The 15,402-nt window shown below is 38.8% G+C and overlaps 3 protein-coding genes across 5 annotated transcripts in view; 2 read left to right on the forward strand and 1 right to left on the reverse strand.

Moving 5' to 3' along the window:
- Positions 1–1,850, forward strand: part of LOC111321084 (transmembrane prolyl 4-hydroxylase) — a 10,456-nt gene extending 8,606 nt beyond the window's left edge. For both annotated transcript variants that reach the window (XM_088752428.1, XM_022923866.2), the window contains 3 exons: positions 1–3; positions 456–546; positions 1,203–1,850. The exon at positions 1–3 is cut by the window's left edge and continues 122 nt beyond it. In XM_088752428.1, coding sequence (XP_088608554.1) covers positions 1–3; positions 456–546; positions 1,203–1,493 — 385 coding nt within the window. In that variant the 3' untranslated portion in view covers positions 1,494–1,850. The remainder of the gene's footprint in view (positions 4–455; positions 547–1,202) is intronic.
- A 777-nt stretch (positions 1,851–2,627) lies between these two features.
- On the forward strand, positions 2,628–10,729 carry LOC111320999 (transmembrane prolyl 4-hydroxylase). Its single transcript, XM_022923755.2, has 11 exons — positions 2,628–2,945; positions 3,723–3,804; positions 4,262–4,387; positions 5,090–5,163; positions 5,524–5,585; positions 5,683–5,717; positions 6,522–6,687; positions 8,282–8,339; positions 8,791–8,915; positions 9,258–9,348; positions 10,094–10,729. The coding sequence occupies exons 1-11, from the start codon at positions 2,721–2,723 to the stop codon at positions 10,367–10,369; spliced, it is 1,320 nt and encodes a 439-aa protein (XP_022779490.2). The 5' UTR covers positions 2,628–2,720; the 3' UTR covers positions 10,370–10,729.
- Positions 10,730–10,823: 94 nt separating this feature from the next.
- On the reverse strand, positions 10,824–15,336 carry LOC111321000 (epimerase family protein SDR39U1). 2 transcript variants are annotated; one of them, XM_088752429.1, is made up of 7 exons: positions 15,130–15,336; positions 14,860–14,925; positions 14,183–14,289; positions 13,685–13,767; positions 12,822–12,943; positions 11,828–12,043; positions 10,824–11,416 (listed from the first exon to the last, which is right to left on the reverse strand). In XM_088752429.1, exons 1-7 carry the CDS (start codon positions 15,143–15,145, stop codon positions 11,076–11,078), a joined length of 951 nt encoding a protein of 316 aa, XP_088608555.1. In that variant the 5' UTR covers positions 15,146–15,336; the 3' UTR covers positions 10,824–11,075. The 2 variants fall into 2 exon arrangements, with proteins under 2 accessions (XP_088608555.1, XP_022779492.1); XM_022923757.2 differs by lacking the exon at positions 14,860–14,925 and having other exon boundaries at positions 15,130–15,334.
- Positions 15,337–15,402: the final 66 nt, after the last annotated feature.

The following is a 15,402-nucleotide window of genomic DNA, read 5'->3' on the forward strand; positions in this document are numbered from 1 at the left end:
TAGGTTAGTATGGTATGTTCTCGGGAAAAACGGCCCATACTGTCATATTTAGGGCTGGCTGCTCCATTGGAGAGAATAAAAGAGATGTTTAACGCTCAAAGTTGGTTTTTATATTCCATAAAACACTATATCTGCGTTTGAGTTTGTCTTTATGGGGTAAAGCTGATTCTGATAAACTGATAATTTACTAAAATTCTAATAAACATCGAAACTTACTTCCCAACGAAATAAAGCAACAGCGAAGTTAAACAAAAGGCATGTCCTACCCTTTGCCTATTCCCATAGAGTATTCTCAGAACTGTAAGTGGTGAATTCTTGCGGTATTTCATTCCGCGCGGTAGGAATGTTTTTCATCCTGCAGAAAGTAAGAAGAAATCTGCAAATATTGAGGCTCATTCTTGTGTGATGGTCAATCTAAAGTCAGTCGAAGTAAAATTTCTTCTGTTCCTTTTTAGATACGTTACTATACTATATTACCTAAATGACGTCGAGGAGGGCGGAGAAACAGCTTTTCCAGTTGCTGACAATGAAACGTTCGATCAACAGGTCAGTGATAAAGTGACATCAAAACAGTAATGGCTACTAAGGCCCTGCAATCAGTAAAATAGTTGATTATTAGTTTTCGATGCGACTGGTTGGGAAGCAAAATCATTATAATCTCCAATTTTTTCGACGTGTCAATAAAAATTGTTCAAACTTGGTCGGTACTTTTGTTGTGTTTTTTTAACTATTTGGGTTTGTGGGATTTGCTATGTGGGTTAAAAAGGCTAAAATGGCTAAAATATATCGTTGTTCTTGCTCAGAAACTTTAGCTAATTTAAGTCTGTTATTGATGGACATTTTGGAAGAGTGATGCCTCATGGGGAGACCGGGGATGACTTTGTCACAAAGGCACTCGTCTACCACCCACTGACGCCCGGCTTCGATTTTAGAATCTGGCGTACCATATGCGTTGAGTTTTTTTGTTGTTTCTCGTCCTGTACAGTAATTATTATCTGGCTTTCTTTTTTTTACCAAAACTTGCTTAAAGTCAACTTGCTTAAAGCCAACTGACGAAGTTGCGCAACTGCTAAATTCAATTTTATTTTCGCCTGCAAAAGAAAAACAGTGAAATCAACAGTGAAATCGTAGACACACAGAGCACAACAGTAAGAGTTTCAAAGAAGATACCTAACGATATTATTTCCTCCACGTTCCCGCAGTTGTACATCAAAACCATGAGCGATGATTTATTCAACTTGATGGAATTCTGCCATGCTGCCAAACTAGTGGTCCCCCCAAAGCGAGGCAAGGCTATCATGTGGTATAATCACTTCGTGGACGAAGAGACTGGCTGGCTGGGAGAAAGGGACGATTACACCCTTCACGGGGGGTGTGGGGTGCAGAGGGGAATCAAATGGATTGCAAATAACTGGATTACTGCCCCTGACGCACCACTTGCGCACATAAGAAGTAACTTTGAAATCAAAGAAGAAGAAGAAGAAAAACTTTGAACTCATAAAATTTTGAGATAAACTGAATCTAGCGCTTTTCTGTGCGGTATTTAGCATTTTTAGGTAGTGATCATGATTTAAAATTCTGTCTTTGTTCGAGTGGAATTAACTTTCAGAGTAAATGATTTTAAGTTACTGGTAAAACAAATTGCAAAGCCATTTCAGGATTTTCAACTTTTTTAACATTATTCTTGAAAGATTGTATGCCATGAGTCTACTGTGGCTGTTAACTTATTACCCCAAACAAAGTCACCAGTCCACAGTTAGGCTCTTTCCGGAACATGACGTAAAGTTAAAATATTGAACTGAAGTTAGGTAAATGATTTAATTAGATAAAAGTGACTCCTTTTTTTACAACCGGCTGTGTCAAGTTTAATTACGTTGTACTGACTCCATCCATTGATTTGCCGTCACTGTATGTGAATGACGCCATGGCACCGTTTATGGCGCACATATCTTTTGCCTAAGATCATTGCTACATGTCTTTTGGCTTTTTTCGAACAGTGCATCTCTCCAGCGAACAGCTCAGTTAGACTTAATATTTACGTTTTTTCTATTCTTATTGCTTTTAGTATATTTAAATCCTAACGGACGCACTCAAATCTACAACTGAAATGACTCCTGGCGAACTGAATTGCAAATGAATAGTTTTTCAGTTAGTGATAAGAAATAATTAATTTTCTCAAGTTTGATAGCTATTGCACTATGTAAGTTCATCTGCAGTTTTAGCAGTCGTAGTAATCTTTGTATTCTGCTATTGGTATTATGATTTCAGTCCTCCATTTTTACGCCTGTCCGGCAATACTCTTAATTGTGTTAATCCAAAATAGATCAGCATCGTATCCAGGGGGAATAGCATTACTTCTTAACGTGTAAACCAGTCTGAGTACCGTGGGCTCTTATCTGAGTCAATTTGGTAAGAATACACTAAAACATAATTTTGCAGGACTGGTGTGCTATTTATTGCGCTTAAGTTGACAGGAGAAGCTTCCTTCCAATCTTGATCTTTTTGTGCTCTTGAATCGGTTCAATTGTCTCGATCTATCGAAATCAAGGACAGTTTAAAATCATAGAACAGTCTTTTCGTCTGATGCAGGGTCCTTAATATTAAATTAATATTAAATATTTAAAGAAACTCCACTGAAATCACAGCAACCAATAGACGTCGCGTGCAGCGAACTTGGCAGAAATACACTTTTGCGAAAATTGCGCAGTATTCTAACAAATATGAACAAAACAAGTTCACGACTTGAAAGTTTTAGGAGGAACAAGAAAAAAATTCTAATTATTTCCTTTATTTTTACCATCAACTTAACGCAAACTGTAAGCAGTGATACGCCCAAGCAACTCGACAAGTCTTGCGAAAATGGCGTCTGTTTCAGGGAGCAAGACAAAGGACCGTGTATTCCCAGTGATGACGAACCGAGGCTGTTCAGATGGGATCCTGTCAAGGTATGTTGCTAAATAAAAATATAATCAAATAAAGATAAAGGTAATTCAGGGAGAGTACAAAAAGTGGGCTTCTCAGTACAGTTTTTTCCATTACAATCTACTGAAACCATAGCTTGAAGCAGCGGTTTCGCCCCATAGGTCGATCTATGTAGTCGCACTATAATGTACACACTGTAATAATGTAAGTACGTGTACGGCACAAAGCTATGTGTTTCAGACTAGATAGATACGTGCATTGTGCTACAACTCCTCAAGTTAAAAACTATGCAATGGCGCCATTTTCAAAATAAAACCAAAATTAGCACGTGGTACCAGCAAAAATAGTAACAGAACCTTGAACAGGACACCTGCTACTTTAAATAAACAGTATTCAAAGCAGCTTTATAGCTAAAAAAATAAGGAGAAAAATCATCATTTTTGTTGCACAAATTAGATCATTGAGAACTTTGTGGTGGGGGTGAGACGCCTTTGCAAAAATGCTGAATTCGCTTTCGAGGAAAAAGAGAGGAGTGAATATTGAAATTTTTAAAACCTGTTTTAACCCTTAAACCGCTATAAGTGAGACCCTGTGAGTGAGCCCCTATGACTATCTGGCTTTTATGTTCTCCTCGCATAATCACCTTTGATTGAACTGAAAGGTCATGAGAATAAAGGAAACGATCATCAATTTATGAAGCTCCTGATTGTCAAACAAATTCTCCTCGTCAGCACCCTAGGAAATGTTAAGACAACCGTATGGAGATTACGAATACTAATAATGTGTTATGATCAACATAGAAAGGTCACGTGAGAGAGCTTGAACTTGTAGAAGGAAAAACATACAAGATGATAACACTGGCATCTAAGCCTCCTCTATTTGGTGAGTTTAACATTTGATTCCCAAGATCTGATTGTTAATTCTTCCCCTCTGGCTGGCGCACATTTTCTTGTAAATCAGTTACGAGAATTTGGTGTTAGATCAAGATAGCAACTGCTACCTGTATATCAAGAAGTCTCTGTATATCGTCTTAATTATAGCCTGATTGCCCTTCTTTGCCCTCGCTAGGGAGGGTTGCAGCCTCCCAGTCAATGATTATTCATATAAAGTTAGCTAAATCTATCTCTCTTTATCAATTACGCTGTATACCTTATATTCGATGAAAATACATGGCATAATGTTCCCAGCTCCCCTTCGAAATCAGCGATTGGTCCAATTGATTGCTCAGTGCATATCATGGCATCGATTCAAGAAAATTCAGGTCAGCAATGTCCACAAATAATAAACACTTTCTTGCTACATAACGAAATTTACGATATTATTCTTTATTTGGTTATAGAAATTCCAGACTTTCTTAGCGAAAGCGAATCCAACCACATCATAAGTTTAGCTGAAAAGGTCGGCCTCCGAGGAAGCGACCTTCACCTCGATGAGGAACTCGAGAAAAACAAAGAATTTGTAAGAGGTATGCTAATTAACAAGGAGGCTTGGTAACGAGGAGGATCCCCAAAAGTCTCAGTTTATTAACTCGTTTCTGAGATAGGAGCTATGTTGTGATGACTGGAATCTTATTTTTTGCGTCTAAACTGGGGAGTGGGGTGCATCTTCATCTTGTTACCAGATCCTACCGTGTACAACCTCTTGGTCGTGGAAGGTCTGGGCACAAGACTTGGTGTATTTGTCTATAAACAGAAGAGAAGAAAACCATCAAAGAGGAACTGAAATAGAACAGAACGAAACAATGATCGATGAATAAGATTGTGATGGACCACAAAGATATATCCTGCAAAACCTTGAGGCTAAATATTCCATTTACTTTGTTAACTAGGTGGAGTGTCTCACAGCTAAGGGTGCTTGCGCGTTTTTCATAAGTTCTCCCTCTAACTTTCAATTTTTTTTTTGTTCCTCATTTATCTATTTATCAATTGATATATCAATTTCACTTTTGTAACTATTTAAAAATAATATGAATTCAGTTATAATAGCCACGGTGTAAATTGAAAAAAAGCCTGGAGAATGAGTGACATGATTTCTCTCTTAATCCACAAACCTTGACGCAGCTCATTCAAATTAACTTCTGTATCATAGACCGGCAAGTTCCAGGAATAATTCAACTCTATGGGCCTCTTATTCGATATTGTTCATTTTAACCATCATTTTTCTTTAGGAAATGCGAGTGGCTCTGTGGGAAAGTTCCTAAACTGGGACAAAAATGAAGACGGACTCATCACAAGGGATGAGGTTAAAATTACACTTTTACAAGAGAATTGATTTATCAATTTTAGCAGCACAAAAAAAGCCTTGCTTGGCTCTGTGATTGGCTAAGAGAACTCTGGCCACCCTCTCAGCCAATCAGATGCAAGAATAAAACCTGACCAATCGCAACTTGGTGCAACTCACGTTTTCCAGCTCATCAAGCAATCGACCACGTTATTCTTTTAAATTTTAATTGGTTACTTGTGATATCTTCATCAAATGTAATTTGTAGTTGGGAATATTTCGGTTTCATTTTTACGATACTCCCTCGAAAAAAAGTCCGAAAATCTTTCTACCGTCATCGTTTGACATTACAACAATGCGTTACTTTGTTCTTTCCTTTAGATAATTGACTTTGCAGCAGATTTCAAATATCTTTATCTGAGTCCAACAGAAGTCGATGACATGTAAGTATCGCCTATCATCAGTTTTCTTCTTCACGATTTTAACTTGAAGGCACAGTTCCTGTTACGTATAAACTCCAACTTTTCTTTCCCGTTTTAGGATAACCAAGCTGAACATTTGGGAGTTTGATGATGGTGAGTAGCTAAATAAACCACTTTCCTGCAAGCAAATACAATATTTCTCTCCTCTTCTTTAAGCAGTTTCTGCTTGAGTGACGAAAATAGTCCGGGTTTGCAATGGCTACGCATCACCTCTCTACGTGTTCAGTCAGTAAAACTTGAACATCCATATCAACCAATCAAATGCAAAGCTAAAACCATCCAATTGAGACTCGGTTACTCGTATTTTTCTGCAATTTCAGCTGGTTTCTTGTTTTTCCTTTTTAATTGTGTGCCGATCGATCCGAAGCGTCAACATCAACCTCCCCCCCCTCCCCCAACCCGGCAACCCACGGGCATCTGGGCGTCGTCCGTGCCCGGGGGGTGGGGGATCTGAACCTCGCCTGACTAGCGTTGGGAACTTGAATCGGAAGTGCCAAGTCTTTCCAGCGAAATACAGGCGTTATATCTTTAAATATGGAGGTGTTTAAGTGTGATAGTTCCCTTCCGCGAATAAGGAAAGGTCTATAAGGTCAAGGTTTTAAAGCTTGGTAAATGTATAGAAAGTCGCCGTTCGCTGATTTTGCTTTGTAGAAAAAAAAAATTGGTGGGGCATTTGAACACAACTTCTCAAAAGTTTAAATGCCCGGGCGTTGCCCAGGGGGGTGTGTGTCGTGGTTACTTTGGTTTAGTCATCACCAGCTTCGTTCCCACGGCCTTTTCCCTTAGTTGGGGGTGGAGCTGGGGGTGGGGCTAAGGGAAAAGGCCCTGGGAACGAGGTTGAGTCATCACGACAATTGATCGAAATCCGCTCTTGACATTTTTATCAATACATCATAGATCAAGTGACCCCAGTAGAATTTACCACGCTGCCAACCGCCGCCATGGATGGGTATATGAACGAAATCAAAGAAAAGCATCCAGCTCACAGGGATAGGTTTAGTAACCAGGCCTGGTTGATTCAAGGCAAGCGAGCAGACCCCTTGTTACAAACATTACGAAAGAGGTGAGCCGAATAACTGGACCCAAAATCGATCGGGTAACTTTCCCATGGACGATCGTAAACACCTCAGTTTTAATTGGGAGATGTATGAGAGGACACACAGGGCTTGCACTGTAAGTATCCCAGAAAGCTTCAAACAATTCCTTATAATTTTATTATAAGGAATTGTATGTAGCTTTTTTAGCGTTAGTCGTAGCGCGGCGGGTGTTGTCATGTATGACCATTGCGAGGATCATGTGTGACAACACCCACCGCGCTTCGGCTAATGCTAAAAAAAACTCCATACAATTCCATATAATTTTATGCTAAGGAATTGTATGGAGCTCTCCGAGATACTTACAGTGCAAGCCCCGTGTGTCTTCTCATGATACATTACAATTTTCTCTTTCTTGAAAAGGGGTGAATGGGGGATGTGGCCTTGTCATTGTTAACGCGGGATCCACTGTCATTGGCTAAAGCTGTAGTGGTCTCCCTGCCTGAGATAATTAGGCGAAGCTAAATATATATATATAAAAAAGTATAATGTGTGGTAGTCGGAAAAAACAACTACATATACATCCCTACAGACCTGTTTCGCGGTTGCCCACTCATAAGGGGATTTTTTAAAAAAATTATATATATATATTGTTATATATATATATATATATATGTAAGGAAGTAGCCGCTACCGTTGAATAGTGCTCAATACACATGTGCGGAGCTTAATAAAGTGGGTAGCGATCAAACAAGACGACACATGGTTTTTGTTACTCCGCCGGAGTTTCGTGCTCAATGGACAGAGCGCTGGACTATTGTGCCGGAGGTCGAGGGTTCGAACCCCGGCCGGACCAACACTCAGGGTCTTAAAATAATTGAGAAGAATATGCTACCTTTCTATAACATCAAGAAATGATTAGATATTCTAGTCTTCTCGGACAGGGACGAATAAATGGAGGTCCCGTTAATTTCCCACGCACGAGATTACTGTGTGATGGATGTCCTCCCCTGGGGTGGGATGGGTGGGTAACAGGACCCCCGTTGATACCAGTGTTTACTACACTGAAGGAGCTATCCTGTATAAATATAGATATCTACTTCTACTTACGTACTCATCATTAAATCTGTCTGATGAGTGCGTAAGCACGAAACTCCGAGTAACAGAAACCATGTGTCGTCTTGTTTGATCGCTACCCACTATAGATATATATAAAATGAGTAAAAAGTTAAACCAAACGATGAGCTCCCAGTAGAAGGATCCGCGGAGGATACAGTGCTTCAATGAAAATATTAAGTAAGTGTAAAACGATGAAACATGAAGCAAACTTCTAACTGTTCCAGCTTTAATGTGGCGACGTTTCGGCCTTCGGCCTTCTTCAGGTGGAACGTATTTACATAAAAACTAAAACCTAAAAGTCCTGTTTAGTTTTTAGTTTTTATGTAAATACGTTCCACCTGAAGAAGGCCGAAGGCCGAAACGTCGCCACATTAAAGCTGGAACAGTTAGAAGTTTGCTTCATGTTTCATCGTTTTACTATATATATATATATATATATATATATAGTGGGTAGACTTATATATATATATATATATATATATATGTCTGTTTTTGTTTTCACAGGCTCTCTAAGCTGTTAAGGCTTTCCGATAAAATCATACGAGGAGGTGAACCTTTACAGGTTTGTGCTACAGCCACAGCAACTCCTTAATTCATAAGCAATTTTGATCAAAAAATTATTATTTGGTTTCTTTTTCGCATGACAAAGAGAGTAATCCACCTCATCCTTCGGCTTCGACAGACAGTATGGGCCCCGCCTTGATAATCCTGAAAATCATACTCAACCTCATCCATTATTTGTTGATCAAGGATCGTAAACTGATCATTGATTACCCGGCCAGAGCCAGTTCTTGTGGAAAGGCCATAGAAAACTAGCTACTCGAGCAGTATGGAGGATGGACTCTTGCGATGTCTGGCTCCAAGACAAGCAGTTGCAAATGGCTGCTTATATAAAAGAAAAATGAATTATCAATCGTCTCTTGGAGCAATCTCAACACTTTCACGTAGAGCTATCTCTCCGTGCTTTGAGTGATAAAACTTTGTTGTGACAGCAGTTAATTTTAAATCGTCAGGTGGTCAAATACACTGAAGATGGACATTATAACGCACACTATGACAGCCAACCCGTAACGAACCAATCACACGTGAAATGCTGTCATCTGGAACTCTCTTTGCTTCCACATTGTAGAGTCTGCAGGTAACATTAGTATTGAACACCTGTAGCAGCTGGTACGACGATCATTAGAGCAAGAGCTGCTTTAGAGAAATTTTTTAATGAGTAGATATCGCACGAGGTGGTAAATTTTGTACAAGGCGGTGGAATATAGAGTGATGTTTTCCGTCTTTTCACGAGTTTGGGTCCGAAAACAAATTGTGACTCCCGTGACGAATCGAACCCCAGACCTTCGAATTTCCCTCACCACGCTTCTGCATCGAATAGGGAAAAGCCTTGTATTCAAATTCCACGTACATCTTGGAAATTACTCTATCAAAGTGCACTTAATCTGCGAAGCTGACCAACTTGAATGTTTTGTTACAGATATGCTACTGTGTTGTATTATCTCAATGACGTGGAAGAAGGAGGAGAAACCGCATTTCCTGTGGTAGATGAAACAACTTTTGATAGAAAGGTTCGTTACTCTAAGAACGCTTCATAAACAAACGATTTAAATTTCAGAATTGAGTCAATCTGGGAATTCTAATTTCATCCTATGGAGAAATGGGTCGAGACGGCTGGCCTTTAGCTACGTTTTCAATAACAGAGGAATGTGATATCATAAGAATTGAAGGAACGTTTTGCTTCACCTTTACACCACCCCTTCCCCCAATGAACGTGGTTCTCTGGGGGGGAGGGGTGTGGTGAAGGTGAAGAAAAAAACTGTTTTGATATTAATTAGCTAGGGTGTATTAAACCACAATGAATAGCAATGGCATCACACGAGTTCTTTGAAGTTCAAGAAATGGTATCTCCTGTTTAGAAGGACTGGGAACTAGTTTGACCATAAGGTCAGATGACCGCCATGTTGTTTTGTCTCACTGATGTAGCTTTTTGTTTTCGTAAAATTAAATGAGTTAAATTTGTGAAGAATTGTTTTGCTTCGAACCGGGAACTCGTTCAGAAGAACATCTCCCGTGATGAAAAGAGATGCGTATCATGAAACTCAAACCAACACTGTCACCCTTAAGAAAAATTCAGATTTTCTGATTTTCATTTAACGAAACAGTACAACTAACTGCCTCTCGCAGGACCAGCTAGGCCGATAAATGCCTGCAAAGCATACAGGCTCTCTCACTCCGCAGATATTGGTCCTTTGAAGGGGACATTGTACTCACTAAGTTATGAAGAACTACCGTTTCCTTATCTCTTCTCCACAGACTTACCTCGACACCATGAAAGTAGATAAGTTCAATTTGATGCAATACTGTCACGATGGAAACGTTGTTGTAACACCGAAGCGAGGCAAGGCAGTCATGTGGTATAATCATTTTTTAGATGAAGAAACAGGATGGATGGGAGAGATGGATGAGTACTCACTTCATGGCGGCTGTGGGCTGTGGTCTGGGGTCAAATGGATCGCTAATAACTGGATCACGTCCACTGACGCCCAATGGGCTCATTATAAAAGTGATCACGATATCGACGACAGATAAATGATTGTTTATTGAACTTAGATTTTCTTAACCTTAGTTTGATTTTTTTTTTTTTTTTTTACCCCAGCTAGATATAGTACTTGAGAAACACACAATAATCGGCTTCTCCCATCGCCGTTATTTCCGTCATTCCCTGATTGGTTCCAATCTAAATGGCGACTCTGGTAACCAAAAAACGCGACCGAATGTTATGCTTTGAACTGTAACAAAGAAAAAATGGAGGAAAGCTAAGGGGAATATAAAATTTGTCTTTCTTCGGTAAATTTTCTTCAAATAATTGCTTCTTTAAATTCCTAGTTTGTATCAGAAATAAAATAGATGAAGTATCTTGTATTAAAGGTTTATTTCTTTCTTGAGTTATTCATGTAGAACAATATAGTGTCAATGGTATCCCAGCCATCAGTCATAACATACTACAAGATCCTTTTTTCTCCTCATAACGAAGTAACCATGATGGAGACAGGTTGTTAGCCTTTAATAACACTGCAATAATTTGAACACGGTTTTCTCTTTCACAAAACTCTTAAAAATCCAACAATACTAGACTCTCCATAACGGCAAAAGTCCTCAAAGTCATGAAATAAATGCCTCGAAAAAATCTGGTCTTTTTCAATGCCGCTGTTTGATTCCTTCACGAAATACGCGAAAGAATGCGTTGCGTGACAACACCGTACCACCGCTACGCAAAAGACTACAGAAAAGTTTTTTATTTCACAATTTCTGCTAACGCTTGTTTTAGCTCTGGGTATTGGAACTTGTATCCCATCTCTAACGTCCGTTTAGGAATAACTTTCTGTCCTTCCAAAAGTATTTTTCCGCGATCCTGACCAAAGATAAAATTGACTGCAAACGAAGGAGTTGGCAAAATGGCAGGTCTCCACAGCGCGCCTGCGTACTCTTTCGTATAACTCTCGTTTGTAACGACTTGCGGTGCTACTGCGTTTAATACACCAGTCACGTGATCGTTCTCCAGGGCGTGAAAAATTATTCCCGTCATGTCGTCCACGTGGATCCAAGGGAAATATTGTTTACCGCTACCTAGTACTCCTGAAATGAAAGAAAGGGAAAAAATAAATAATCCTGGTTCCATTTTCTGAGGATGGAGTTCCATTTTGTCCATCCAACACAATGCGTAATCCAATGCGTGATGGAATGCGTGGAATAGGAAAATGTTGAGGCTACTATGAATTTTGCTTTACAGATATGATGAATATATGAAGATCATATACTTTTTTTTGTTGTTGTTGTTGTTGTTTTTTTTTTTTTTGAACTGCGGTTATAGATACGTATAATGCACGATCCTCGCAACTTAGATAGCGCTATTTAAGCAATAGCGAAAATCAGACCTGAAAAAAAAATCTGGCCTGTACGGGATTCGAACCACTGACCTCTGCGATACTAGTGCAGCGCTCTACCAATTGAGCTAACAAGCCGAATTTTATACGAATCTTATTTTACCTCCCAGACCGAACCAAAATGGCCAAATCGTCTGCTGTATCACGCCTCCACCACGGCCCAATACAACTCCAATTCTTAAGGTGACCAGCCTTGTCTTACAGCCATCGGGAAGCTTAGCACTTTTCTCCCAATCAGCACAGAGTGTTGTCAGCGCATCTGCAGAGCTTGGAGGTGAATCTTCCGTGTATTCTGCAGTATCACTTGGAGGATAGTAGCCTAAAATGAAAATACCCACTATTTTTTTTTTTGATATCCTTTAATCTTTTACACCCTAACGTCAGTATGTATATTCTCCATACTGTTCTCTATACATTTCTCTTAGGTGATGACAAGGAGAGCCTGTTTAAGAATCAAGAGCTTCTTTACTCAGTGATCATTCCTTTTATTCTTGTGACCTTAATATTTGATTGAGGAGTGATTGTGTAAGGAGAAACTAGACGTTGGTCACTCTTGGGAGTCATAATTCAATAAGGAGAGTGATGAGAATCCCACATCACAACAAATTTGTGGTGAGATGCATTTTACTTGCAAGGTCTTCATATATGAAGTTTAGTTAGCAACAAGTGCAATATGTGTGTAGTTATTTCTATACCACTCTCTCTCTCAATGTCATGTAAGAGTTTTCCTAAGTTTTGAGTTGCACAAGCTCACATGGAAATAAAGTAAAATAGAAATACATTGGGTAGGAAATTCAGCATTTTCTTCAAGGGAAATTTATATTGGTGAAATTGAATATAAAACAAAGAATAGCTCTAAACAGCATGCCGTGGCAGAGATAAAGTGAGTCACAAGGTTTAGTAAAAGGCTGGTGTACTATAAGCAAGCCCTCAGTGTTCCTCATTATTAGCACTACAAGACAAAAGTATTTCTGGCTATAAAGCCAACCAAATGGATCGCAGCACTTAGCCTAGAATGAGATTTTGGCCTCTTGGGTAAACCACAAGGGCTTTTGAACACATATATTGCACTCTTTGTTATATTGAAAAGAGCTCACCAACAGCAGAAGAGGAGACAAACACTTTTGGAGGATTTGATGCCTCTGATATTTTTTTTGCCAAGGTTTTAGTTGTTTCTATTCGACTATCCCTCAGTGTCTGTAAGAACCCCTCATTCCACCTGTTCAAAAGTGCAAAATAAAGATTTAATTTTTTTTTTTGCTATTCAGTCATGAGATGGCTTTGACAAAAATTAAGTGATAACAACTTAACTCGCCAACCATGATTGACTATGTAATTAAACCCTACTTATACTTCATTATGTACAATACTAGTCGTGTTGACGCCAAAATTGCATTTGTTTTTTAATTTGTATGCATCTTTTTTCTCTGTCACATTTTCATTCATTTTGATTGTTATTGTAACAAGTTTGTTCGTTTTCTTTTTCTTCCATTTTCATTAAGTTCGTTTGTTTCTACACTCTGTTTTCAATGGTATTCTGTTACTTTTTCTTTGAATAATTTCTCTTTGTTTGTAAGTTCATATAAGTTCTTTGGCATAAGATTTTATTCATTTGCACTTCATCATTACACCTTGCTCAATCATTGCACCTTGCTCAATCATTGCTTTTCATTAGTGTCATCAAAACAAAAGAAGTAAAAGTCTTTATTAAGCATTCTAAACAACAAACGTGTTTAGTTACAATGATATGAACTCAGCAAGTATAAAACTAATGAACTAACTAAATTACTAACTGACTAACTAATAAGAGAACAAACATCTATTAACAAAAGTCCTCTTGAAACGTTCAGTTCTGACAAGCGGGAGAATATAATTATGGCGCCTCTTACGTAGCAGAAACCCCTGAATACCCCCAGCACTTACTTTCCCTTTACTTTTAACAATACCATAGCATTATTACCTTTTGAGCGGATTAAGAATGTTCTCTCCAGCAAGATTTACTACAGCCTCACATTCTGGCAAAGGCAATTTTGCAATCTCACTCTGTTTGAAAACAAAGCAGTCACATCATTTCCCAACCTCTGTATGACTGACAATTTTAAATTCTGGACTCAGTTGTTCAAAAGGTAGATATTTCTTTCTTACGGATAAATTGCTATCCAGCTAGTATTTGTTAACAAAACACCCTGCACTATTCACCATTTAACGATTTATGGCCTAATTCACCCTTCAAACAACTGGGCCTGGTGTGTGTATGGAGGGGGGGGGGGGAGCATTTGACCACAGATGGCATGGATGTGCTGCTATCATACATGCTAAATGACCCTACACATCTGTTTCCTCCAAACTACCAGTACATACCGATTGAAACCATACAGAAATAAAACCTTGCAATATGCTTGAAACATAAATTAGTCAGATTAGTTCCATGAAGACATAAATATCTTAATGTTCTTACCCAAGTTATTTTTCCAGGCGCCTGACTCCTTGAAATAATGGTGACCTCATGTCCTTTTCGTTTCAAGGCCTCTACCAAGGCTCTGCCAATAAATCCTGTTCCCCCTCCTGAAAAAGAGTCCCAGTCATCAGTGGGCTTTATTTAAGCAACAAACTGCTCTTTCTACTGGTTCACCTGCATATTGACTCACTCTGGATGTCAGGAGAATACAAGAAGAGTTTGATAATCATGAGCTGGAGCTAAGGGATACACTAACTTTTCAAGTGTTCTCTCATCATCCCACATAGTTTATTGTGCAAGTATAATTTATCACTAGAAAGTGCAGTCTATTGCTTCATAAAATAAAGTTTAACTTTCCTTGGGGTTTACCAGTGAGTGCAAAAATTGAAAGGTTTTCACCCAATCAGGGTGCGAGTAATCTCTCAGTTATCTTATATTTAAATGCTTTAGAGTTAAACCAGAAAAACCAATGGAAAGTACATGTTATTCATGCTTCATAAAATAAACTTTAACTTACGAATTGTTTACCGGTGAATAAACGATGGGTTTTAGACCAATCAGGGTGCTGGTAATATCTCTATTTGTTATAAATGCTTTCAAACATAGGTGAAAATTGGATGGCATGTAAAAGGTGCGTATGACATGCTCTTTGACACAGGCAATAAGTAATAAAATACCTTTGTTAGGGAAAATGGGAGACCTCTTTACAGAAGGTGGGGTGGACACAAGCTTGTGTCCTGTCTCTGCAAACATTTTCAGTATAGTTAAAAAAAAGTTTATGTTTATGGTTTATTATCTACAGCAGTGCTGCTATGGTAGTGTTAAAAAGGGAACAAAAGCAAATGTAAATGTCCCATATATAATTATTGCAATAAATGAGATGATAAACATACGAAAAGAAAATTCACATGCACATGGGTACATGTTACGTAACTGCATTAACACACCTACAAGAACTCTCATATTTTCTTTCTTCTGAGTAGATTGATTCAGAGGATTGTCCAAAAGATACCGTTGGCCTGCTCCAGGCTATAAAAGTTATGGCCGAAATTTCACACCGTAATCGTGGTCGGGCTTGAGAATTCTCTACTCGTATTCTTCCGTCTATTTGCTTCCCATACCCCGTTTTTAAGAATCCAATCGACCTCTGAGAACCTGGGGAAGACAACAAAGGCATAACCTTTGACGTATGACCGCTGGGAATTCAGTTTTAAAATCGG

Source organism: Stylophora pistillata, chromosome 3 (assembly GCF_964205215.1).
Source record: "Stylophora pistillata chromosome 3, jaStyPist1.2, whole genome shotgun sequence".
Taxonomy (NCBI): domain Eukaryota; kingdom Metazoa; phylum Cnidaria; class Anthozoa; order Scleractinia; family Pocilloporidae; genus Stylophora; species Stylophora pistillata.